The 24,389-nt window shown below is 42.4% G+C and overlaps 1 protein-coding gene and 1 non-coding gene across 15 annotated transcripts in view; one reads left to right on the top strand and one right to left on the bottom strand.

The window, feature by feature from the left end:
• Nucleotides 1-24,389, bottom strand: part of TRIM2 (tripartite motif containing 2) — a 143,123-nt gene that overhangs the window by 49,338 nt on the left and 69,396 nt on the right. For 5 of the 14 annotated variants that reach the window (XM_066386647.1, XM_066386678.1, XM_066386604.1 and 2 more), the window contains exon 2: nt 3,825-4,006. The exons of 3 other annotated variants lie outside the window; for them this stretch is intronic. In XM_066386647.1, the coding sequence (XP_066242744.1) occupies nt 3,825-3,958 (134 nt within the window). In that variant the 5' untranslated portion in view covers nt 3,959-4,006. Of the gene's footprint in view, nt 1-3,824; nt 4,010-14,942; nt 15,145-24,389 lie in introns of those variants that run through there. 6 more of the 14 variants (XM_066386639.1, XM_066386599.1, XM_066386624.1 and 3 more) reach the window with 3 other exon arrangements.
• LOC136390339 (U6 spliceosomal RNA) lies at nt 7,371-7,474 on the top strand. Its single transcript, XR_010748743.1, has one exon. It is a non-coding gene; the product is annotated as a U6 spliceosomal RNA (small nuclear RNA).

The following is a 24,389-nucleotide window of genomic DNA, read 5'->3' as shown; positions in this document are numbered from 1 at the left end:
AGAATTATAAGCAGATTTCTGCTGTTAAAAACATATCCAAGTGGAAGTGCTTTGTTTGAAGCTGAAATGGGATTCCCAGAGTCACATTAACATGATCCCTTCTTGCCTTTCCTTAACAGGCATCAATTTAATTCATTTAATTAACAAAATGCATTGCTAATAATGACCAACAGATACACTGACCACTAAATTGAAAGTACTTCCAACAACCCTACGAAGTAGGTACTACGGTGATCACCTTTAGACATATGACAAAATACAGGTAGAGAGATGCTAAGTTACTTGCCCAAGGGACTTAGGCAGTCAAGGGCAGAGCAGGCATTCATATCTAAGGCAATTTAGTACCAGAATCTAAATAACTACACTATACAATGTTTTCTCATTTCTTGGCCAAACAGAATTTAAAAAACCAATGATTTCGCCCATATCCCTTATTTTGCAGATGAGGATACTGACATTAAGAAGGCTAATTGACCTTCTTTATGTCATGGAGGTAGCTAGAGCTGAAACAATATCAGAAATAAAACAGATTTTGCTAAGGTCACTAATGATATCTAAATCTAATAAACATTTTAAAATTCTGTTTTGCTAGACTGCTTAGCAGCATTCATCAAACTTGACCACGATGCTCCACCCCCCACCCCTTTCTTTGAAACTTTACCTTCCCTTACGACACCACCACGCTCACCTGGTTCTCCTGTTTGCTCTATTTTTTTCTACTGAGTCAGTAAAGTTTGGAGTTAATCCAGGCTCCACTGTAAGCACTCTTCTCTCCCTGGGATATCATACCTACGTGCCTACCTAAAGCATAACACTTCCATGTTTATATTTCTTCCTCTGAGCCCCAGGTCTGTACACCAACTGCCTTTTCAACATTTCCTCTTAGATATCGCACAGGTTCTAAAACTCAACATGTCCCAAACTCAGTGCATGATCACTCCCCAAGTTGTATCTTCCTCCTATCTCAATGAACAGCACCCCTGTTTCATATAGATGGGTTGGGCTAGACCTAACTGAGAGGGCAGGGGCAGACTCAGGGCAGGTGATGTTGCTTCTCACCTGTCAGAACAAGGAAATGGGAACCAAACAACAGACCAACTGGGCACTGAACAGCAGGAAACAGGACCGCTCTGCCCGGCTCTGACCAAGTGGCTCTCAGCGCTGCATATACAGAGCTCCAGGCTATGGCAACTGCTACCAATCAAATAATGATCTTACCATGTGAGCCCAGGGACACATGGACAATTAGCTGGTATTTATATTTTAAGTATACCTATTGAGTGAGGGGGGGAAAAATCACTCTCCATTTAGCCTTTGGAATATGAATTACAAAGTACTTAAGCCAAAGTATAAAATGAATAAACTAAAAAGTATTGGTGTCCTATATACCACCACTAAAACAGACAAACAAAAACCCTATGGCCACACATACACACAAAACCCCAAAACACCCCACAACAAAGAAAGCAAAGCAAACAAACAGAAAACCAGAACTCCCAATAACAAATCCACCTCTCCCTCTATCCATCCTCACCAAGGACGGGGTTAGTCTGTTGCTACTGAGACCCTCCAAAGTAAATCAACTCAAAGCATGCTCAATCAGTTAACAAATCTATGTTAAACTGGATGGTAGATGTAATTAGCATTGATTGAAGCCTTTGGAAATACCAACTTCCTGTTCTATAACAAAAGCAAAGCATTCTGATTATGTATATAAAATAATAATAGGCCCTGGCCGGTTGGCTCAGTGGAGGAGCATCGGCCTGGAGTGCAGGAGTCCCAGGTTCGATTCCTGGCCAGGGCACACAGGAGAAGCACCCACCTGCTTCTCTAGCCCTCCCCTCTCTCCTTCCTCTCTGTCTCTCTCTTCCCCTCCCGCAGCCAAGGCTCCATTGGAGCAAAGTTGGCCCAGGCACTGAGGATGGCTCCATGGCCTCTGCCTCAGGCACTAGAATGGCCCTGGTTGCAACAGAGCGACACCCCAGATGGGCAGAGCATCACCCCCTGGTGGGCATGCCAGGTGGATCCCAGTTGGGCGCATGTGGGAGTCTGTCTGACTGCCTCTCTGTTTCCAACTTCAGAAAAATACAAAAAAAACCCAACAACAACAACAACAAAAAGAATCACTGGAGAACTTTTCCAAACCCAAATAGAATCTAGGTTCCAAGATTCTGCCTCCAGTTGAAAGATAACTGATAGGGTTGGGTTGTATCTATCAGGTGTGTTGAGGCAGGGATATACATTGAGAACTAAGTAGGGTAAAAGAAACACAAGTTGCCTTGGATGTAAGAGCTGCATTTGATACACCTTTTCACAGGCCTCTGGATTCCTTATGAGTTCTCTAAGTGTTTTTGGTTTGTATTTTTTAACCTTTATTATAACAGAAAAAAAATAAAAAATAAATAATAGCAGATGTATTTAAACAAAATACTACCAAACATAATTACCACATTTGTTTTTATGAAAAATATAAAATCTTACTAGGGACTCCTGCATGCGCCCGACCGGGACTCGGCATGCCCACCAGGGGGCGATGCTCTGCCCATCTGGAGTGTTGCTCTGCTGCAACCAGAGCCATTCTAGCGCCTGAGGCAGAGGCCTCAGTGCCGGGGCCAACTTTGCTCCAATGGAGCCTCAGCTGCGGGAGGGGAAGAGAGAGACAGAGAGGAAGGAGAGGGGGAAGGGTGGAGAAGCAGATGGGCGCTTCTCCTGTGTGCCCTGGCCGGGAATCGAACCTGGGTCTCCTGCACGCCAGGCCGACGCTCTACCACTGAGCCAACCAGCCAGGGCAACATCTTCATTCTTAATTGCTTATGTGGAAAGTTGAACAAGGGGTAAATGTGTATTCTGATAAATGATTAACTCAATGGAAAACAACATTCAAGAAAGATAAATAAGGAAGTGTATTTTTAGATATAGCAAATTGCATGGTCTGGTAATTTATAATTATTACATCTATATAATTTTTTCCTTCATCTGAAATATAACATTCAAATGTGTCATTTGTATATGTCTTCCAAAGTATCTTTGGAATGAAGCTCTCTCCTTTGCACTAACTCTCACATATGCAGGGTTTTGTTTTGTTTTGTTTTTTACAGAGACAGAGTCAGAGTCAGAGAGAGGGATAGGAACAGACAGACAGACAGACAGGAATGGAGAGAGATGAGAAACATCAATCATTTGTTTTTCGTTGAGACACCTTAGTTGTTCATTGATTGCTTTCTCATATGTGCCTTGACCGTGGGCCTACAGCAGACTGAGTAACCCCTTGCTCAAGCCAGCGACCTTGGGTCCAAGCTGGTGAGCTTTGCTCAAACCAGATGAGCCCGCACTCAAGCTGGCAACCTTGGGGTCCTGAACCTGGGTCCTCCACGTCCCAGTCCGACACTCCATCCACTGCGCCACCACTTGGTCAGGCCATATGTAGGTATTTTTTATCTGGTTGTTACATGGGAGGAAATGATAGATTTTTAATTGTCCTTCACCACAGAGCCTTTGTGAGGGAACCATGGTTGGAAAAAATTGGTTCACAAAGAACAAAGGGAAGATTTTTAATTATTAAAAAAATCTTCAAATATTTAATGCTCTATTTCCTGTGGAAATGAATAAGCAGCTACTATATGGTTTTTGTGTGTGGGGGGGAGTGCCCCACTTGTAATTATTTGAAATAAAGTAAATTATTGGCAACTCATGATTGTTTCCAGATATCTATCAGAAGCACAAAAGATTGATCGTCTCCCGTAGTTAACTGGAGAAATCTGGAAGGAACCCTTGGTAGGAAGTCTGTCTGGGAAACCCCTTCTCCGCGCACAAAGGAGGCTTACCTCTCACAGAAAGTGTGCAGACAGGGGAGAACCTTGGGGTTCTTGTACCGTTCCAGGCATATACTGCAAATCAGAAACTGCTTGTCAATCTGGCGCACCACAGGACTTGGGATGTTGGTGGCTTCACTGGCCATCCTAGACCACTGACATGGGGGGCCAGCTGTCTTTGACCCTGCACACTGCTGCTGTCAGACAGAAAAACCAAAATGGAAAAATATTTAACAATCTATACGTGCAAATCAATCTTTGGCTCATTCACTCTGCGCATTGCGTTATGAATACAGGTAGAATTCCACGTTAGTGACCTCAAAATAACCATGACCAACCCTCATGCTGTCGAGGCAGGACAGCGAGCTTCCTGTTTTGCAAATCAACAAAATAATCACAGATTCACCATGCAAACAAAGCAAATGAGAAGAAGATGCACTGTACAAGGAGGTAGGCTTGCTGCCTTTCAACGCAGTGGAAGCTGAGCGGTTAAATACTGACATAGCTATGCTTGTTCATGCCTTCAGCCATGACTATATTTGAATATAGACTTACTGTCTTATTAAAGTAGTCTAGTTAAGATAGACAGTGTTTTTCAACTGCCATTCAGCAGACCAGTCTGCGAAAGAGTTAACCACCCTGATGTGCTATGAAGAGTATAGACCCAGTGATCTCAGTCAAATTCACTTATGTTCAGGGTGATTCCTGCCTTAGTGGTCTCTGACACAATTCTCTTATTTTTACCCGTTCCCACATGTAAAAAGGTTGAAAACCTCTGAGATAGAATACATGTTTCCCATTATTATCCTTGAAGGGGATCGAAACATGCCACTTTGACATCAGGATTATTTGAGCTAAAGGCAATTGAGAACAGCAGACACAGCTCTCTGCCCTCTCCCGTCTGCCTAAAAGCAGGCCAAAAATACCCCGTTTGTGAAGGTACCCCACTCTCCCACACCAGGAAGAAGTGAGGACTCTTAATCACTGCAGATGGCACCAAGTGGAATCCACATAACAAGCCTTACTAAACAACCTTCATCTACCATATATTTCCTGGTCATTTCCCCACAATTTACTGCCCTTAGGAATCCAAATACCTTTTCCTGTCTAGTCACTAATCCACAATTTGTTGCCCTTTGTTAAAATAGTATAGAAGCTCTCAGGTCTAGCAACCTCTTTGGGTTTTCACTTATTTACTGTGAAGCCCCCATGCATGTAGAATTAAAAGTGCTACCCTAGGCCTGGCAGGATAGCTCAGTTGGTTAGAGCATCATCCCAAAGTGCAGAGATCACCAGTTCAATCCCTGGTCAGGGCACATTCAGGAATAGGTTAACGCTTCTTTTCTCTCTCTCTTTCCCCTTCTCCCTCTCAAAAATCAATCAATAATTTTTTTCAAAAAGTACTAAATCAATAAAATATTACATATTTTATTTGGGGAGGATAAAATATTCATAAATTTTACATCTTTTTCTCCTGATAATCTGTCTTTTGTCAGGTTCATTCGGAGTCCCCAGACACTGAACTTAAGAGTGTAGAAAAAAAGGTTTTTTCTTTCCTACATAGTGTTAATATGCAGAATAAGAATAATCAGAATTTTTAATTAAAAACTTTGTATGTGGTTCAGAGTGTTTTCTTCAGAACTAAAGGTTTATAGGTTTCATTCTAAAATGTATTTGCCCTGTGTCAGGGACAAAGGCTAGAGTTAGTCCCTATTATTTTAAGAAATGGCGGTTGGTATTCATGTCCGGCCACTCGAGGGGCCTGATGCAGAGAACTCACTCAGAGGAGGTCTCAGTTAGTGAGGGTCATGCCAGAAATGGGGACTTAGCAGAGGCAGCAGAGAAGCGAGCAGAGGGCCTAGGAGAGCATAAGGGAAGAAAAACTTAGGACGTCAAACACAGCTCCATTTACCACCTTAAAAAATCTATCCCAAATCAAGGCTGAGCTAAAATCCACTCTCTAATTTTCTAAATATTTGGTTAAGTTGTCCACAGCCCTTCAATTCCCAATAGACATTCTCTTTGCCAAAAGAAAAAAGAAAAAAAAGTAGTTCATCTTCATGACCCTGGGCAGGCAGGGTATTCTCATTCTATAAGATTTCTAAAAAGTGAAGGTCAGGCCTGACCAGGCGGTGGTGCAGTGGATAGAGTGTTGGACTGGGATGCGGAAGACCCAGGTCGCCAGCTTGAGCACGGGCTCATCTCATCTGGTTTGAGCAAGGTTCACCAGCTTGAGCCCAAGGTCGCTGGCTCGAGCAAGGGGTCACTCAGTCTGCTGTAATCCCACCGTCAAGGCACATACGAGAAAGCAATCAAAGAACAACTAAGGTGTCACAACAAAAACCTAATGATTGATGCTTCTCATCTCTCTCCGTTCCTGTCTGTCTGTCCCTATCTATCCCTCTCTCAGACTCTCTGTCTCTGTAAAAAAAAAAAAAAAAAAAGAAAAAGAAAAAAGTGAGGTTTGGTTAAGAAATGTGCCAGACTACACCTGACCTGTGGTGGCTCAGTGGATAGAGCGTCGACCTGGAACCCTGAGGTCACCAGTTTGAAACCCTGGGCTTGCCCAGTTTGAAACCCTGGGCTTGCCCTGTCAAGGCACATATAAGAAGCAACTTCTCGCTCTTTTCCCCTGCCTTTCTCTATATATAATCAATAAATAAGATCTTTTAAAAAATTTTTTTTAAAATGTGCCAGAATGCAAAGTCAGATGTGTATGTCTCTAAAACCCATGTCTTTTTACTCCTTAAATCACCACACCTCCCTTGGCTTGCATTTTAAGAAGACTGTACTATGGAAACTTGGTTTATATATAACATGTTAATGTGGTCTGGGACTTGTATTTGAAGGTGGGAAATATACTACTATACATACTTACAGAATAATGATACTATACTTCTTAAAGGCAATACTCTTTTCTAAATATAAATAAGTTTTTCTTTCTCTTTCTTCACCAAATCACCAGATTTTTTAAAAGTATGTCAACTTTTATTAAGAAAATTCTATTTACACATATTTGAGTATAGTTACATACATGGCACATCCATTTTTGAACTCTATACCTTCTAGATAAGTTCATTAAAGAGCATGATTAGTAAACAGATAGAACCTTGTGAAAAGACCTGTTATACAAGAATGTCACATTCAAACAACTCACTGTGTTGAACAGTGTAGGTGTGATATACCTAATTAGCCAATATTATCTGCTAGACTTTCATTCAGTGTCCTCCGAAAGAACTAGACTAGAGAATGATATTTATGGAATTAAATTGAGCTCATCTCTCAGGAGCTCAAAGTGTTGGCACATTGGCTGCTTTTCTTTTAACCACATCCCTATGACATCAGGATAGGGAAGGAATGGATTTGCCTGTCTTTAAGATAAGGAAACCAAAGCTAAGGGTTTAAATGACTTGCTCAAGGTCATCCAGCAAAATCAGTGCATCACAAAGCTCTGATTTCAGGTTTTCTGCCTTATCTGATAAGTCACTACACTTAATCTTAAACAAGTTAAACACTTAACTGTGTGTGTGTTTGTCTGTTTGTCCTAAAAACTATAGAGTGCTTACTTCAGCAGCACTAAAATTGAAATGATACAGAAGATTAGCATGGGATGGGCCTGGAGCAAGAATGACACACTAATTCTTGATGTGTTCCATGTTTTAAATAAATAAATAAATAAATATTTATGTATCAGACTTAGAGATATGGAAACCAGACTGACAGCAGTCATAAAGGATGGGGGTTGGGGGTTGAGGGGATTAAGCAAAGAAAAAAACCTTAGAGACACAGACAACAGTGTGGGGATGACACAAGGGACAGGGGGTGGGGGCAGTGGGGGAGGGTAGAAGAGGATAGATGATGAAGAAAGGAGACTTAACTTGGGGTGGAGAAAACACAATGTAATATACAGATGATGTATTATAGAATCGTGCACCTAACTTGTATGATTTTATTAATCAATGTCACCCCAATAAATTCAATAAAACTTTTCATTTAAAAATAATTTTTATTTTGAATAGCTTTTGAAAATTTTCATATTACCCTTTGAAATAATCAGTCATGCCGAGTATTACATAAAGCAGAGAGAAAAACATCATAATTAATTTTACTTTTAACCTTAGAACTTTGAATTTGGGGCAAAGAAAAAAAGCATTTGTTTTAATAATATATGTTGATTAAATAAAATTTCCTGAGCCAACATTTTTTTTCTCCAAAGCTGAAAAAATATTTTTTATTCTAATTTTATGATCATTATTGTAGTGGATAAGAATCTTTGTTAGCACTAGTAATTTATTTAGTAATGGCAAATTAAGTTTACTCATTAACACTAATTTAAAATCATGACAATATGACAAATCTGTCACAAGTGACCTGTTGAAGACATCTGGATTTTCAGGACTCCCAGAATCAATACAAAAGCTTTCCAACTCCCAAAACAGAGACTTTGCCAGGAACTATCATTCTCTGAATATAAGTGGATACCCACAAGAGGAAGACAATTTACTCCTAAAGGGATAATGTGCTTAGAAAAATGAAAGCATAGAATGTGCCAGCAAGCACCATGGGAAGCTTTCCATCAGTCTGAATACGCCTTGAGGAATATATACAAAATCTGTGGCAGCCTTTAATCCAAGTGTTTGGGCATGACCACAGTTTCTGATCTCCTTAATTAGAAAAGCAATAAATTCTTATCTAGATTCTCAGCTGACTTTCTTTCTCGGTCTTGGTTTCTGAAGTGTCAAAGATCCTTCTTAACTCATATAACCAGCAGAAACAAGTGAATGATAATGAAGGAGCTGAGGATATAGAACTATTTTGCTGGCAATCAGCAAAATTAATCTCTGGAGAGGCACATGTGAAAACATGCCTGGGGTGGACTTGGTCTCCAAAGGAGCCCAAATACTTCAGATACAGAAACTAGCACCAGACACACTGACAAAAGGAAATGGAAGAGAAGGGAAGGCAAGAAAAGTCATTTTAAAACTACAGAAATAGCCCTGGCCTGTTGGCTCAGCGGTAGAGCGTCGGCCTAGCGTGCGGAGGACCCGGGTTCGATTCCCGGCCAGGGCACACAGGAGAGGCGCCCATTTGCCTCTCCACCCCTCCGCCGCGCTTTCCTCTCTGTCTCTCTCTTCCCCTCCCGCAGCCAAGGCTCCATTGGAGCAAAGATGGCCCGGGCGCTGGGGATGGCTCTGTGGCCTCTGCCTCAGGCACTGGAGTGGCTCTGGTCGCAACATGGCGACGCCCAGGATGGGCAGAGCATCGCCCCCTGGTGGGCAGAGCGTTGCCCCTGGTGGGCGTGCTGGGTGGATCCCGGTCGGGCGCATGCGGGAGTCTGTCTGACTGTCTCTCCCTGTTTCCAGCTTCAGAAAAATGAAAAAAAAAACAACAACAACAAAAAAAAACTACAGAAATAGCCAACATGGCTAAGATATTGACATTAGCCAGCTAGGAGAGCTTTTATGTGGGGAGACTAACTGAGCTTCTTGGTTGGAGGCAAACCAAGAGCAATACCACTCACAGAGGGGTTCATGGTCCCTCTTCCAGCTTTGCTCAATATCACCTTTTCGATCTGACCATTGTTTAAAATTGAAACTTGCCTCACGTCCCGAGCAGTTGCTGTTCCCATCTGTGCTCTGCTTTTCTCCATAGTACTGGTCACTTTCTAATATAACTGTGTAATGTATTTATTTTGCATATTATCTCCTCCCACACCCCATGGATATAGAGTTCCCAAAGGATTTTTGTCCAACTGCTCACTGCAGTAGTCCCAGTTCCTAGAACTGTGCCTGGTACATAGCAGACATTCTTTTTTGCATGAACTGAATAAGTCAAGTATAACATGGGCATGGACTCAGTCCCATCAGCAGGAAAGAGGGGTACCTGCTGAATGATATGATAAAGAGCAGGGTCATTACCAGCCCTGTGAGTGTTTTCACTTGACATCAGACAGTACCTGCCTCCTCGTCTGATAGTCTTATGCTTAGCAACAGGAGCCATCATCTAGAGGTGAATAGTGAGTGACCTACAGTGTGTCCATAAAGTCATGGTGCACTTTTGACCTGTCATAGGAAAGCAACAAAAGACGATAGAAATGTGAAATCTGCACCAAATAAAAGGAAAACTCTCCCAGTTTCATACCTATTCAGTGCAGTTCGATGTGGGCTCACGCACAGATTTTTTAGGGCTCCTTAGGTAGCTATCCCGTATAGCCTCTATAGACTCGTCACTGACTGATGGCCTACCAGAACGGGTTTCTCCACCAAACTGCTGGTTTCCTTCAACTACTTATCCCACCGAGTAATGTTATTCCTATGTGGTGGTGCTTCGTTATAAACGCGCCGATATTCACGTTGCACTTTGGTCACGATTTGAATTTAGCGAGCCACAGAACACACTGAACTTTCCTCTGTACTGTCCACATCTCGACTGGCATGGCCGTAGGCTGCTCCGCTGTATACACGGTGTTATGTCATCATCTGCGCATGCGCACATGCTGCCACATCATCCTACAGAAACTGGGATGGTTTTCCTTTTATTTGGTGCAGATTTCACATTTCTATCATCTTTTGTTGCTTTCCTGTGACCGGTCAAAAGTGCACCATGGCCTGACCTGTGGTGGCACAGTGGATAAAGCGTCGACCTGGAAATGCTGAGGTCGCCGGTTCGAAACCCTGGGCTTGCCTGGTCAAGGCACATATGGGAGTTGATGCTTCCAGCTCCTTCCCCCCTGTCTCTCTCTCCTCTCTCTCCTCTCTCTCTCTCTCTCTCTCTCTCTCTCTCTGTCTCTCTCTCTCCTCTCTAAAATGAATAAATAAAAAAAAAATTTTTTAAAAAGAGCAAATCTTTAAAATTAAAAAAAAAAAAAGTGCACCATGACTTTACAGACACACTGTATTTTAACACAGTCAACAAATGCAGGAAGAGAAATGGAGAACTATGGAAAGTAAAAGTCTGAGAAGGTTGACACATAAATTCCATATTAGAGGGGGCTTGCCAACTACACATGGCTTGTTGCAGGTAAAAACAATGCAACAATCCCATCACAAAGACTTTGGGCAGAGAAAAATTCTGGTGTTTTTTTCTGGCTCACATTCTCAAATCTATTACAACTTGGTGGGAATTACAACCAAATGGAAAAGGAGAACTTGATAGGAAGAGATGAAATGAAAGAAAAATGCCAGCGTCCACAACTCTACAGTTGAGACCGTATTTCCCACCCCAAATTATACCATTTAGATCTGAAAACTATCCAAACTTCTATTGCTGACAACACGGTGAGGAAGGGCCAGAAGGGAGGAGGAAAGAGAAAAGCCAAACTGAAAACAGCACTCTTCTTGAGAAGGAGAGAGCTGGTGAAAACTTGTCTGGCTGGTCTAGGAAACATGGTTGGGAAACAGGTCAAGATTCCTTTGGAAAATAAAAATTTAACATGTGATTTGTGGGTAAGAGGCAGCTAGCGTATCTGATTACACATCATACTATAGGCACTAGATTCCGTCTGTTGCTTAATTTTATGGCATTCCTGGGTTACTCCTCCACTTTGTTGCCACGTAGCTGAATTTATTAATATGGCTACACTTTGAATTGTTCTTGGGCCAATGACAGTGGAGAGGGCATGCTAAAATCGGCTTCTCAAGAATTAAAAGCCTTCTGATACGTTTATAGAAAGGAAACCTTGAACCATCAGGATTATCTAACTCACAATATGCAACTTTTTACCTGCTGGGACAAGTGGCACTTGGAGTTCAAGTCACAAGCTGAAACATGGTTAAAGGAACAAAGTATTTTCAATTTTTAACATCTGTGAGCATATGGTCATTCTCCTGCAATGAAATGTGCATTGTTACTGAGAACTCAACTAGAAGAAAGAAAAGAGGACAATCTTCAGTGAAATTAAAACAGGGTGACCTACTTCCAGTTAAATCAAGCTGCTATCCCAAATGGGCCATTTTGTAAATTAGAAGGCCGGCTGCAGTATCTTCCCTGACAGTATGTGCGTGCGTGTATGTGTGTGTGAGTGTGCGTGTTGGGGAGGCATTCGGAGGCCACCTACTTTAACTTCTGTCTCTAGGCAAGGACGAGCCCAAGCTTTCCAAAGGTTCTTATTTCGAGTGTCAGATGCATGACAGCTTCCCTAGACTGCTGGGCTATTCCTCATTTATTGCTTATATGGGAGTTGATTTACAAACCAAGTCCCCAGCTTGTTTTTATGATATGTATGCCTATTTCCTCTACCTCTTCCTTAGTATAGATCATTGTTTGCCATTGCTTTCTTCATAAAAGCCCTCACCTTTTGCAGTCAGTTCTTAAGATTTGCTTTGGGTGTTCAAATTCTAGAAGGCTGGGTCTGCATGATGGAGTGTTAAGTGGTCAGGCTAATTGACACTCATCTTACAGTAAGTACCCTGGGACCATCGAGATGAGTGGGGTCTCCTCTGCACACATCTATCACCTTGCTTTCCAAGCCTCCTCCCTTGCTTTCCTTGGGACTACATAAAGAGGCTGAATAGTCTGGGACCACAAAAATGGCAGAGCACAGCCAGGGCCCTAAGCTCTGGTGGTTGGGCGAGATTAGCAAGCAAAGCTAAGAAAAATGTATTCTATATCAGAACTTCAAAAGACAGGCCTACTAACAGCAAACCTTTTTTGTCCCTAGTTAATAGAAAGCATGATTGCTTAATTCTGTTGTTGATTAGAACAAATTTTCACTTACATGAAAACATTTTCACGAAGAGTAAGAAAAAGCACTTAACGGAGGCTACTGAGAATATAAAGGCAGGAAAGGTAAAGTAGAGGTGGGTAGGAACGACTGACTTGCAAAAAGCAGTAACGAATATCTCCTTCAATAATGCCATTTGAATAATTATGCGGGGCTCATTTATTCCTCTGTATGTGGTCTAATTTAAATCTCCAGATTCTAGAAGGATTTGTTAAATTCATACAACCTGCACAGTAATAGTCAGTGAACCCTAATAGCCAACCCCTTTAAAGAACAAATTCTACTCTGACACTAAAACCCTTATATAATTAATAAAGGGCACAGATGGCATCTGAGGGTTTTTTTAAAAACAATTACAAATGTGTTCAAACAGTAATTTTTGCCACAATTAGAAGTCATTCAGTCATTTTTTTATTTTTTAAAAGAAAAATAAACTATGATAGTAAAGAATTCAGCAGCAAATTTTTTAAAGTTAAAAGTATTTTTCTGCTATACATTTTAATAATATGTACCAATGTTTGATTAAAGTCTTAGTCTTATCAGAGAGATGATGAAAAAAGCACAAAGGAGTATTAAAAATTAAGCTTAGTTTAAAATTTTTAAATTGCTATACATTTATATTTTTCTTCACTTAATAAATAAAGATAGATAAAAGAAAGTGTAAGTTTGGAGAAATTAATGTCTAAAAATACCCAAATGAAGGACATGTCTACTTCTTATTAAGACAAAGAATGAGTATTTTTTACTTTATTTCACACTCAACAAAATCCACTTAAGCTTTTGTGATATGAAAAGTCATCCCAGGATTATAATATTAACCATGGTAAAAAATGTGTATAGATTTTATTCTCCATTTAAAAAATCTCTGGGTTACACACTCTTTATATTGTCCGAACCCAGCACATTCTATCAGAGAACCTTTTTTATATTGGGCCGTGTTTTAACCTTCCCAATAAAAATCACTTGTGTCTTTCTAGGGGAAAATTGTCAAAGAATCATTGGAGGTTTTGGAAGGGCCACTACTCACATCTCTGCAACAGAAAGCTGCTTTCTCCTACACACACAGGAAACTTTGCGTGGTGTGCTTGGTTGGGTGGGGCGTGCATTATTTAACACTACAGTGCATTAGGGCCCGTGCTGCTAAGGCATCTGCTGGAAAATGATCAAAGGCACCAGGAAATCAGGAAATAGGTTCACACTAGGCAGAATGGAATCCAAATGCTTCAATCAATTTCAGAATCTAGGCAAACAAAAGGCTCTCCTTACATATTCTAATTTTTTTTTTAATAAAAGAAACCTCTACCAATTTAACTGTGAGGAATAAAACTGCCATAAGATGATCTAAGCCAAAGAAGAACCAATAATTTTTTAAATGCCTCACAGTTTCTTAAAGCTGGAAGAGTAAAACCCATCTTTTCTTAAGATAGAAATAGCATCCTATCTTTTGGTTCAGGAATCCACCTAAATTTTAATTTAAAATAAATAGCTTTCCTACTGGCTCTTCTATTACCCACTCTCCCATAAGGAATAATGACAGGGTGGGGCATACTTGTAGAAAAATCTGTTACCAAGATAATGCCCACAGTTTCAGGGAGCAAACCTAAAGTCCAACCCAAAGATTTTTTTTTTCTGTAATGCTACTATTGAACTCCACCCAGATTTGAGCTTACTGAAAAGGCAGAGGAAAATGTCAGAAAAAAAAAATCATCTCCTGCATATGCTGGTCATCAATGGGATTTGGAATTCAGAGGGTCGAGTCATGCATTATGAATGAATGGGTTTCCAATGGTAACTGGGAACCACCGGCACTCAAACCCAGGCTTCTCTAATAGAGGGCAGGGTGGGGGAAGGGTTGAATCCCACATTCTGCTCCACCCTGGGGTATAGAGGAAGGCATCCTGCAAATTAAATACTGCATCTTCATCTTTGTACCCAACAGATGCAGAAAGAAAAAAATCCTCTATATAAGATAAGCCGAGATACACATTATAATAAAGACTAGTAAAAATAAAGAGCTAAGTCAGATCACATTAGGAACTTGATAAGAAAATCTTGCATGACTTTCCCTATTCTTGTGAATTCGGTGCCTTTGTTGAAGCAAAGAGCTCGTCTCCCTCTATCTTACAGTTGCCTATCTTACATTTAGAGAGCATGCAGCATTACCAAGAGAAAAAAGGTGGGGTGAGGGTAGAACAGAGAGAGCTGGAGAAATCAAGTTATCTACCTGGCATAATACTAAGCAACTTGAACGTTTAGGACCTACTCATTTCTGCAAACTAATCAGTGAGGCAAAGCATTAAGCCCTCCCGAGCTGCAGCTCCGTGAGAATCCAAAAGGAACAATGCACATTTCTGCCAACGTCTCAAGTTTGGAAGCACCATGCAAAGAAACTGGTTAAAATTCCCTACCATGCAGTGCAGCCATCATCAGAAGCCCAGCATATCTTCTGCTCTCTGGAGGTGTGGGCTAGTTCATGAACAGAGAAGAAAAATGGAGAAAAGGAGAGAAGGCTCAGCAAAGTCCACAGGAATGCTTCTGGGTCCTTAACAAGTGGGAGACCCCTTTCGGCATCCAAACCAATCAATCTTTATCTTACAGGACATCTTTTTTCTCACTCAGCGTCTGTTGAAAAGACTGCAGCAAACCAGGCAAGGGATTATGGGATTGGGATGCAGCAGCGAGCTGCAATGAGATTCGTGGGTGGCTTGCTCGCCCCTCTGAGTCAGCAGTCAGCTGTTCCCATGCTCTCTGCTGGGCCTCTGAGGTCCATCGCCACCATGTGACTGCGATCAACCCGGGGAGAGGCCACCAGGGCACACCTCTCCCGCACCGCGCAGCAGGGACCTGCACGGTGAGTGCTGCAAATCAGAGAGAAGGCGTGCTGAGCGGCCAAACGGGGACGCAGTGAGAATGATTCCACTAAGAAAACTGGACATACGGTGACTCAACCTGAAAAGTTCAAATGTGCACCGTATGAGGGCACACACTTCCTTTAGGAAAAAAGACGATGCCTTTCCTTAGACTTTTCAAGTAACTTGAAACACAAATGTAAATTTAAAAAAAAATGCAGAAAGGCTCAGTTCAACAAGCCTCTACTACCTTTTCCCCAGTTCCTCAAAGGCAATTAATGTAAATGATATTACTCTGCTTTTTGTGGTTCTAATCATTCAGAGAAAACTCATATAAGTACATTTATTTGTTTCTGGGAATGAAAATAACTCATTGCTTCTCTGATGATGCAGAAGTTCTTAGTTAAAGGTTGAGAAACTTGGCCCTGGCCGGTTGGCTCAACGGTAGAGCGTCAGCCTGGCGTGCAGGGGACCCGGGTTCGATTCCCGGCCAGGGCACATAGGAGAAGCGCCCATTTGCTTCTCCACCCCCACCCCCTCCTTCCTCTCTGTCTCTCTCTTCCCCTCCCGCAGCCAAGACTCCATTGGAGCAAAGATGGCCCAGGTGCTGGGGATGGCTCCTTGGCCTCTGCCCCAGGCGCTAGAGTGATGCCCCGGAGGGGCAGAGCATCGCCCCCTGGTGGGCAGAGCGTCGCCCCCTGGTGGGCGTGCCGGGTGGATCCTGGTTGGGCGCATGCGGGAGTCTGTCTGACTGTCTCTCCCCGTTTCCAGCTTCAGAAAAATACAAAAAAAAAAAAAAAAAGGTTGAGAAACTTGACAAACTTATATATACACCTAACTTGACTTCCTACCAAGTCACTAAACTTATTTTTAAAGGGTTCACTAACTTAAAATTATCAGCATATAGTGTCATATAAAAACAATTAGATCTTCACACTACAGAGAATCCTTTAGAATTAAAAAATTATACATGTCAAGATGGAATTCACAATCATTCCATTTTCTACACCAATAAAGGCAGTTCCAGCATTATATTGCATTCTATTCCTTGGTTAGTTGCTCGTTTAAAAGTGGGCACTACCCCTGGTGGGGAAGCTCGGTTGGTTAGAGTGTTGTCCCCATATACCAAGGTTTATGGGTTCAATCCCTGGTCAGGGCATAGACAAGAATCAACCAATTAATGCATAAATAATTGGAACAACAAATCTCTCTCTCTCTGTCTTTCTTACTCTCTAAAATCATAAAAAGAAAATTTAAAAATAAAAGTGGACATTAATTATTCTTATTTAAATGATTCTTATTTAAATCACACTACATTCTTATTTAAATCACACTATTTGATTATATCAATATTGCTCCCATTCTTTCTTTGCAGTCAGGCACTGCATGAGCCCTGTGAAGGGGTACTCATGTCTGCAGAGCAGTGGTCACCTTTCATGGAGGCAGCGGGCAGAGGGTCCTAGAGAATCCAGTCAAATCAACAGACCCAGGAAAATGCACAGACATGCCAATTTTAGCATGTTATTCCAGGTAATACACAGTTCTCAAAAGCCCAGGGTAACACCCTGCTGCTTTAGAAGTTGTGTGGGTCTTTTTTTAACAGCTCTATTGAGATATAATTCACATATTATACAATTCCCCCACTTAAAGCATACCATTCAATGGCTTTTAGTATAATCATAGATGTGGGCAACCATCACCATAACCAACTGTAGAACATTTTCATCACCTCAGAAAGAAATCCTGTACCGTACCCTTTAGCTATAACCCCCTACGTGCCATCCCCCACCAGTCCTAAGCAACCACTAACCTACTCTCTGTCTTTATTCTGGCTGCTCACGTAAATGGAATCATATAATATGGAGCCTTCGGTGTCTGGCTTTTTTCACTTAGCATAATGTTTTCAAGGCTCATCCATGTTGTAGCATGCATCAGTATATAATTTCTTTTTATGGTTGAAAAATATCCCATTGAATGGAGATAGCACATTTTGTTTATCCATCTGTCTGCTGATGGATATTTGGGTTATTTCTACATTTTGGCTATTATGAATAGTGCTGCAGAAAACTTTCATCTACAGGTGTTTGTGTGGACACATGTTTTGTTCTGGTTTACAACTTAATTAGAACCAACACCTGAAACTAGAGGCAGGCTACCCCCACTTTATTTTACAATGTCTTCTTCCTAAGACAGACCACCACAAAGACGCCTGACTTGCTGTGATGGGAGTCCCCTCTTCTTCTCATTTGTGCTACTGAAGCTCATCTGATAGCCAAATTCATCGAATGCTAACCCCTCCCAGAGCACATACTCACTCCATACCTCTCTCCTCCTATTCCCCACTCAACCCTAACTCTGGGGCATAAAACTGGAGTGAGTCTCTGTGCTCAGAAGATGGTGGAGAAGAAGTGGGAGAGATCCTTGGTCTTGTTGCTGGGTTTGTAGTCACAGAAGGTTCACCTATTCATTCCATCATTCATTCCAGTAAATACTTATTGAATGTCTACTGTGTGCCAGGCATTGAGTAGGCTTTGAGGATACAGAGAAGAACGTAACAGTTTCTTAGCCTTCACGAAGGTCACAACCTAATGTGGGAGATAGATGAGTAAGCAAGCAATTGCAACTTGGCATGGTAAGTGCTTTGATTGCTAGAGGAAATGGGCACTCTGGAGCCCACCAGAGAGACTGCTGGGACAGGAGAAGTGGGGTGCATTTCAGGCATGGAGCACAGTACAGGCAAAGGCCTGGAGGTGAGAGATGGTCCCCGGAACTGAGAGTGGGAGTGCAGTGTGGCTAGAGCCTGGGGTGTGGTAGAGCAAATGGGGTGATATGTGTTGCTGGTCTTCTCCTGGAACTGGGAAGAGCCCTTCCTGGGAAATGCCATTACACAGAATAGTTGGGTCCCAAATACCCTCTTCATGATGGCTTAACTACTGGCTGAGCCCTCCAAACCCACTTACTCAGACAGGAACCAAACACGTGTAACATCATTTATTATAGGAAAGTGCGGCCTTATTTTTAGTATGTCTGGGCAAGTGAACCGTTTCTAAGTTGGTCCTGAGTTACCAAGGGATGTGTTACAGGCCATAGCATCTTCCCCTTGACTCTCCCTGCAACAGGTGGTGGTGGCCGTGGCGGCCCGTATGTAACAGCGCAGTTTCTTTCTAAATTGAGGTTCACTTGTTTTGAGACCTCAAGCAGCCAGAGGGTGGGACCAGAAGAGCAGAGAAGAGCCCTAAATCCTTGGGATTGAGTCTGCTGCACACCCTGCTTACATCTGGGAGCTGTCTTGCCCTCCCCATGGTTTCCCTCCAGTCGAATAGACATTAAAGAGTTAACTGTCTTGGGCCAGTTTGACTGTGAGGTACACAGTCACAGGGAGGTATGCAGACAGTGCATATACCTAAGAACGGGACATGTGCTAACTAAATTGGGTTTAGCAGGATCCTGGAAGACAGAGATTTTAAATTTATTGGCCATTTGTTATGTGCCAAAGCCTTTAATACACTCTATCTCTCCCCGATCACAGAAATTGCTCCTAGAAAGTAAACTCCTTAAGATGGCACGTAAGACCATTTATCATCTGGCCTGTGCCTTCTTCATTTTCACCACTTTCTGTGTCCCCAGTCATATTCTAGTGCCTAAGACATGCCACCATGTAATTGTTTTAGCAGTGGTTCTCACCCGGAAAATGGCACCAAGCCCCCTGAGGGAGTGGTGGGGTATGCATTTGGAAATGTGAAAGGGCATTCTGGGCTGTCATATTGGTTGTGTATTTGGGGTGAGGAGGTGGGAAGGTACTGCTGGCACTTAGTGCCCAGGGGCACGAATGCCAAACACCCTCCAGTGCATGAGTCACATACAAGTACATCTGTCCTCTCAAACTACCAACAGCACCCCCTTTGAGAAACACTAGTTTCTAGGCTCACAGGCCATTTCCTCCTGGAATGCTCTCATCCTTGCCTGACTCCTTCCCCTGGTTAACTCCTTCAAATCCCGCAGAACTTGGCAAAGACATCACCCACTTCAGGAAGGATTCTCTGACAACTCCTCCAATCCCAGACCTTCCCACCCCAGTCTGGATTGGGGCCACTCCTGTGTGCTCCATAGCATTCTTTGCTGGAAATTATTAACAGCTCCATCTTTTACCTCAAAGTCCCCAGGCCCTAGTGCAGTAGCTGTCACATAGGAGGCACCCAATACACAGATGTGAAATAACAAAAATTCTTTGACAAGTGAATGAGTGACGTAGCATGATGTAAAGCAGTGGTAGTCAACCTGGTCCCTACCGCCCACTAGTGGGCGTTCCAGTTTCATGGTGGGCAGTGGCGGAGCAACCAAAGTATAAATAAAAAGATAGATTTAACTATAGTAAGTTGTTTTATAAAGATTTATTCTGCCAAACTTAGCGAAAGTCTGACATAAAGTACTTGGTAAGTAATTATTATTATATGCTTTAACTTGCTGTAACTCTGCTTTATAAATTTTATAAAGTAAAGTTACTTCCCTACTTTATAAATCACCATTACTGTGGAACTGGTGGGCGGTTAGAAAATTTTACTACTAACAGAGATACAAAAGTGGGCGGTAGGTATAAAAAGGTTGACTACCCCTGATGTAAAGGTAAGTGTTCATTTCAGAATTGGAAAACAGTTGGATCAGAGACCACCAGGGAAATGCAATCCTTCATATCTGATCGGTGGTTTATAACTTAGAAAGCACCTTTATAATACAAAGCAGAGCAAACCCAGTAACAGTGCAGACACAGTTATTATTTTAGTGGAATTGCAGTTCAGAAAGTTTATAGGACCAGCCCACAGTGGAGTAGTCATTATGGAATAGAGGTGAATTACAGTTCAGGTCCTGTGACTGGCACGATTCCTCTTTTAGGGCCACACTGCCCTTCAAGGATGGGCTAAAGCAGGCACAATTATCAGGCGATTCTGCAGTGGAACAAAGCCAGATGATTAGAGAGCTGTGTGCTCTGGTGAGAGACAAATTCAATCAACTGGAAGGAGGCATCCTGAAATCAAGAGCTTAGAAACTCTGCCTAATGCAATCATTATTGAGTTTTTCTTATCTTTGCTTTCAAAAACCTTTATGAAAACTATTGCCTGGTAGTCTTCTGAAAGAGGATGGTGAGGAACAATTATTCCAGCCTTCCATTAAGGCAGGAATAAGTGGAGAAGAGACATTGTTATGATGGATTTCGTAGCACTTCAGTCGCGGTTCCTCAAAACCAGGCTCCTTCCAACCACTCCAGACTATAGTTATAGTTTGGGTGAGTGGTTTGGCTCAGACCCAAAGAGGCTCCTTCCTCTCTATTGTCAGTGGCCCTTGGAAATCCCCCACATTTGGGGGTTAGGGGCCATTCTTTAGCGGCTATGGGGAGATCTTAGACTATTTTGAAAAAAAAGAAATGGTGATGAAACAGAAAGAATCTTCCCTTTAAATGTCCTTAAGAAAAGAGAAGGTTCAACCCAGCGGGGTTATGTGGATAGGAACCAGCTGACCCAGTTGCAACCCGAGAAGTCACACCAGAACTAGCCCGCCTGTGGGATTACCATTTAATGTTCTACATATTACAGATAATTGTGTGCCAGGTGGTGTACTAGGCACTGATGATACTAAATAAAGAAATGAACAGAACCTCTCCAAATCACTCATGGGGAAGAGGACAGAGTTTCCTGCCGACAAGTCACAGTCATGTTGATTGTGTCTCAGCTGTCAGGATATCCCTTCTGAGACAGGCCAAGTGTTTGCAGTAAAATTGACTCAAGATCAAGCACCCCTTACTCCCTGCTCAATGTCTTAGTACCCCCTCTAGGTTGCCTGTATATTTCCTACAGGTGCTGCCCAATACAATGACAAAATCCAGGTAGGGTCTGCTCAGCACAGAATAGAACAAGATTATCACTCCCCTTGCTCTAGACCATCACTGCCTATACTCTCAATAATGACTGCTGAGTTCATTTGACCTTCCTTGGCACTTTTGTTATGTTGAATCATACTGAAAAGATAACTAAAACTCATGTCTAATAATTCCATCAAAAAGGAAATTCAGAACTGGTCTAGTATAATTTATTCTATGGAACCCAGAATGTTTTCTTTTCTAGGCACTTGTTAAACATCCCATTAATAATTCTCAATAGCCTGACCTGTGGTGGCGCAGTGGATAAAGCGTCGACCTGGAAATGCTGAGGTCGCCGGTTCGAAACCCTGGGCTTGCCTGGTCAAGGCACATATGGGAGTTGATGCTTCCAGCTCCTCCCCACCTTCTCTCTCTGTGTCTCTCTCCTCTCTCTCTCCCTCTCTGTCTCTCTCTCCCTTTCTCTCTCCTCTCTAAAATGAATAAATAAATAAATAAATAAAATTCTCAATAAAATTATGCTTGATAGAATTCCTTAGCCCACAATTTCTGGGTCTGATCTTTGTAAATGGAAAGTGTTTTTCTCTATCTCTAGTCTTTAAGAAAGTAAGCTTTTCCTTAATATTTCATAAAAATCTGTGGTTTGGCTATCAGACGTTCTTTCATAAACCCAGAATGTCATTTGTTGAAGCCAGGAGACTTAAAATTTATTTACAGTAACTTATTTTTCTTTTTCTTTCTTTGTTGCTTTCTTTCCTTTTTTCTTTTCTTTCTTTCCTTCCTTTCCTCCCTCCCCCTTCCTTCCTTCCTTCCTTCCTTCCTTCCTTCCTTCCTTCCTTCCTTCCTTCCTTCCTCCCTCCCTCCCTTCCTTCCTTCCTTACTTCCTTCCTCTACTGTACTTATTTCCTAGGCCTGCTGAAACAAAGTACCACACAGGGGGTAGCTTACAATAACAGTAATTTATTCTCTCACACTTCTGGAGGCTAGGAGTACAAAAACCAAGGCATCAAGCTCCCTCTAAAGACTCCAGGGGAGGCCTTGGTCAGGTGGCTCAGTGGTAGAGTGTCAGCCCAGCATGTGGAAGTCCTGGGTTTGATTCCTGGTCAGGGCACACAGGAGAAGCAACCATCTGCTTCTCCACCTCTCACCTTCCCCTTTTCTCTTATTCTCTCTCTCTTCACCTCCTGCAGCCATGGCTGGATATGTTCAAGTGAGTTGGCCTTAGGTGCTGAGGATGGCTCCATTGCCTTGCCTCAGGCACTAAAATACCTCAACTGCAGAACAATGGCCCGAGAAGGGCAGAGCTTCACCTGGTAGGGGGTTTGCCCAGGTAGATCCCATTTGGGGTGCATGTGAGAATCTCTTTGCCTCCCCAACCCTCACTTAAAAAAAAAGACTCCAGGGGAAGACCCTCCTTGTCTCTTCTAGTTCCTGGTAGCCTCAGGCACCCCTGCCTTGTAGGTACGTCTACCTCTATGACTACATGGCAGTCTTCTCCCTGGGTGTCTCTACACAGCACTCCCTTCCCATGTCTCTGTTTTTTCTTCTTGTAAGGACACCTGTCGTATTGAATGAGGGCCCACCTTCATAGAGTATGACCTTACCTTAAGTTGAATACATCTGCAAAGACCCTATCTCCAAATAAGGTCACATTCATAGGTACTGGGATTTGGAACTTCAGCACATCATTTTGAGGGACATAATTCAACCCACAACACCTACTGTGAGTGAAAGGTTAACATGAGGCTGATGTAGGCCCATCTGAGAATGACTGGGTTTTCCCACAGCACTGTTCCCTTGAAAACATTAGTTAAAATAAATTGGGACTGTTATGCCTGCTTCACTTACAGTGTGCATCAGCAGAGCTGTGAGATGATTGGCAGAAAAAAGGGGCTATGAGTTCTGTGTGCCAAAGTGGCCCTCCCACCCCTGGCTCTCATCCCTGGTAATACCCCAAGCAGATGAGGGGCAAAGGAAGTATCTGGGCCTCCTGATGAGATGATGGCACTGTATGTAGCTCCTGTTGTATCTCTTGCCAGTACTTACTAGCCATATAACTAGATTGAAGCCTGCTCATGTCTGTCTGACTGGCTGCTGGAACCAGGGGTGGGATTCAGACAGTTCACACCGGTTCAGCAGAACCAATACCTAATTTTAACAACCAGTGAACCAGTTATTAAAATGGCAATTGTAATAAAGGTTCTCTCTAAGGTGGACACCTGGACAGCCACTCAACATGGAAATCACAAATTTACATTCCTTACTCTTTTAACATTCATCTGCGCAGCAGTGTATTCTAAGCTCCCGTAGTAATGTTCATTCCGTCCATAAGTGAAAAAAATTGCAAGTGAGGACACCAATCAAGAAGCAATATGGAACTATCTTAAAGAACAGTTTTATTGTCTTTTGTCAGAGACTATTTAATAATTTTTCATTAACAGTTTAAAACTCTTTCTTATAACATAATTCAGTTTTGTGTACTTCTTTTATTGTTCTTATTTAAGTATTGAATGCATGAAATAATAAACTACCTTTAGTTAAATTATTTGAATCCCACCACTGGCTGGACCCTGTGCTGCTGGACGCCCCTGGTGTGACTTCCTTCCCTTAGCCTGCAGAAGCCCTTCACAGAGGAGACTGAAGCGAAGTACAAGGCTCTACTGTCTGCTGACACAGCATGTCACCTCCTCCTTATTCTTTGTCTTGTTCTGACAAAAATGAAAAGCAAAAGCCGGTCAATAAAACCCTCTTTTGCCTAAACCCGTGGTGACGCAGTGGCTAATGGCGCACCTGGGTCGCTGAGGTCACCTGTTCCGAAGCCCTGAGCAGCAGCTCTGAGTTGATGCTTCCTGCTCCTCCCCCACACCTCTCTCTCTCCTCTCTCTCTCTCTCTCTCCCTCATTCTCTTTCCTCTCTAAAATCAGTAAATAAAATCTTTACAGAAAGCAAACACTCTTTTGTCATGCCATTGTTTGGCTTGGTTAATTCAAAGTTGACTCTGTCTGTCCTGAGAATGCTTGGGAGATAACCTCCCAGTCCTAACTCTGGACCCCAAAGCACACTGATGTCCCCACTGAGGAGCACGCTAGTGTCAGGTTTTTCTCTTCAGCAGTTTCACAATCACACTTTTCCGTTTG

This window comes from Saccopteryx leptura, chromosome 1 (assembly GCF_036850995.1).
Source record: "Saccopteryx leptura isolate mSacLep1 chromosome 1, mSacLep1_pri_phased_curated, whole genome shotgun sequence".
Classification (NCBI taxonomy): Eukaryota; Metazoa; Chordata; class Mammalia; order Chiroptera; family Emballonuridae; genus Saccopteryx; species Saccopteryx leptura.
This window is presented reverse-complemented; position numbering and strand designations above follow the sequence as displayed.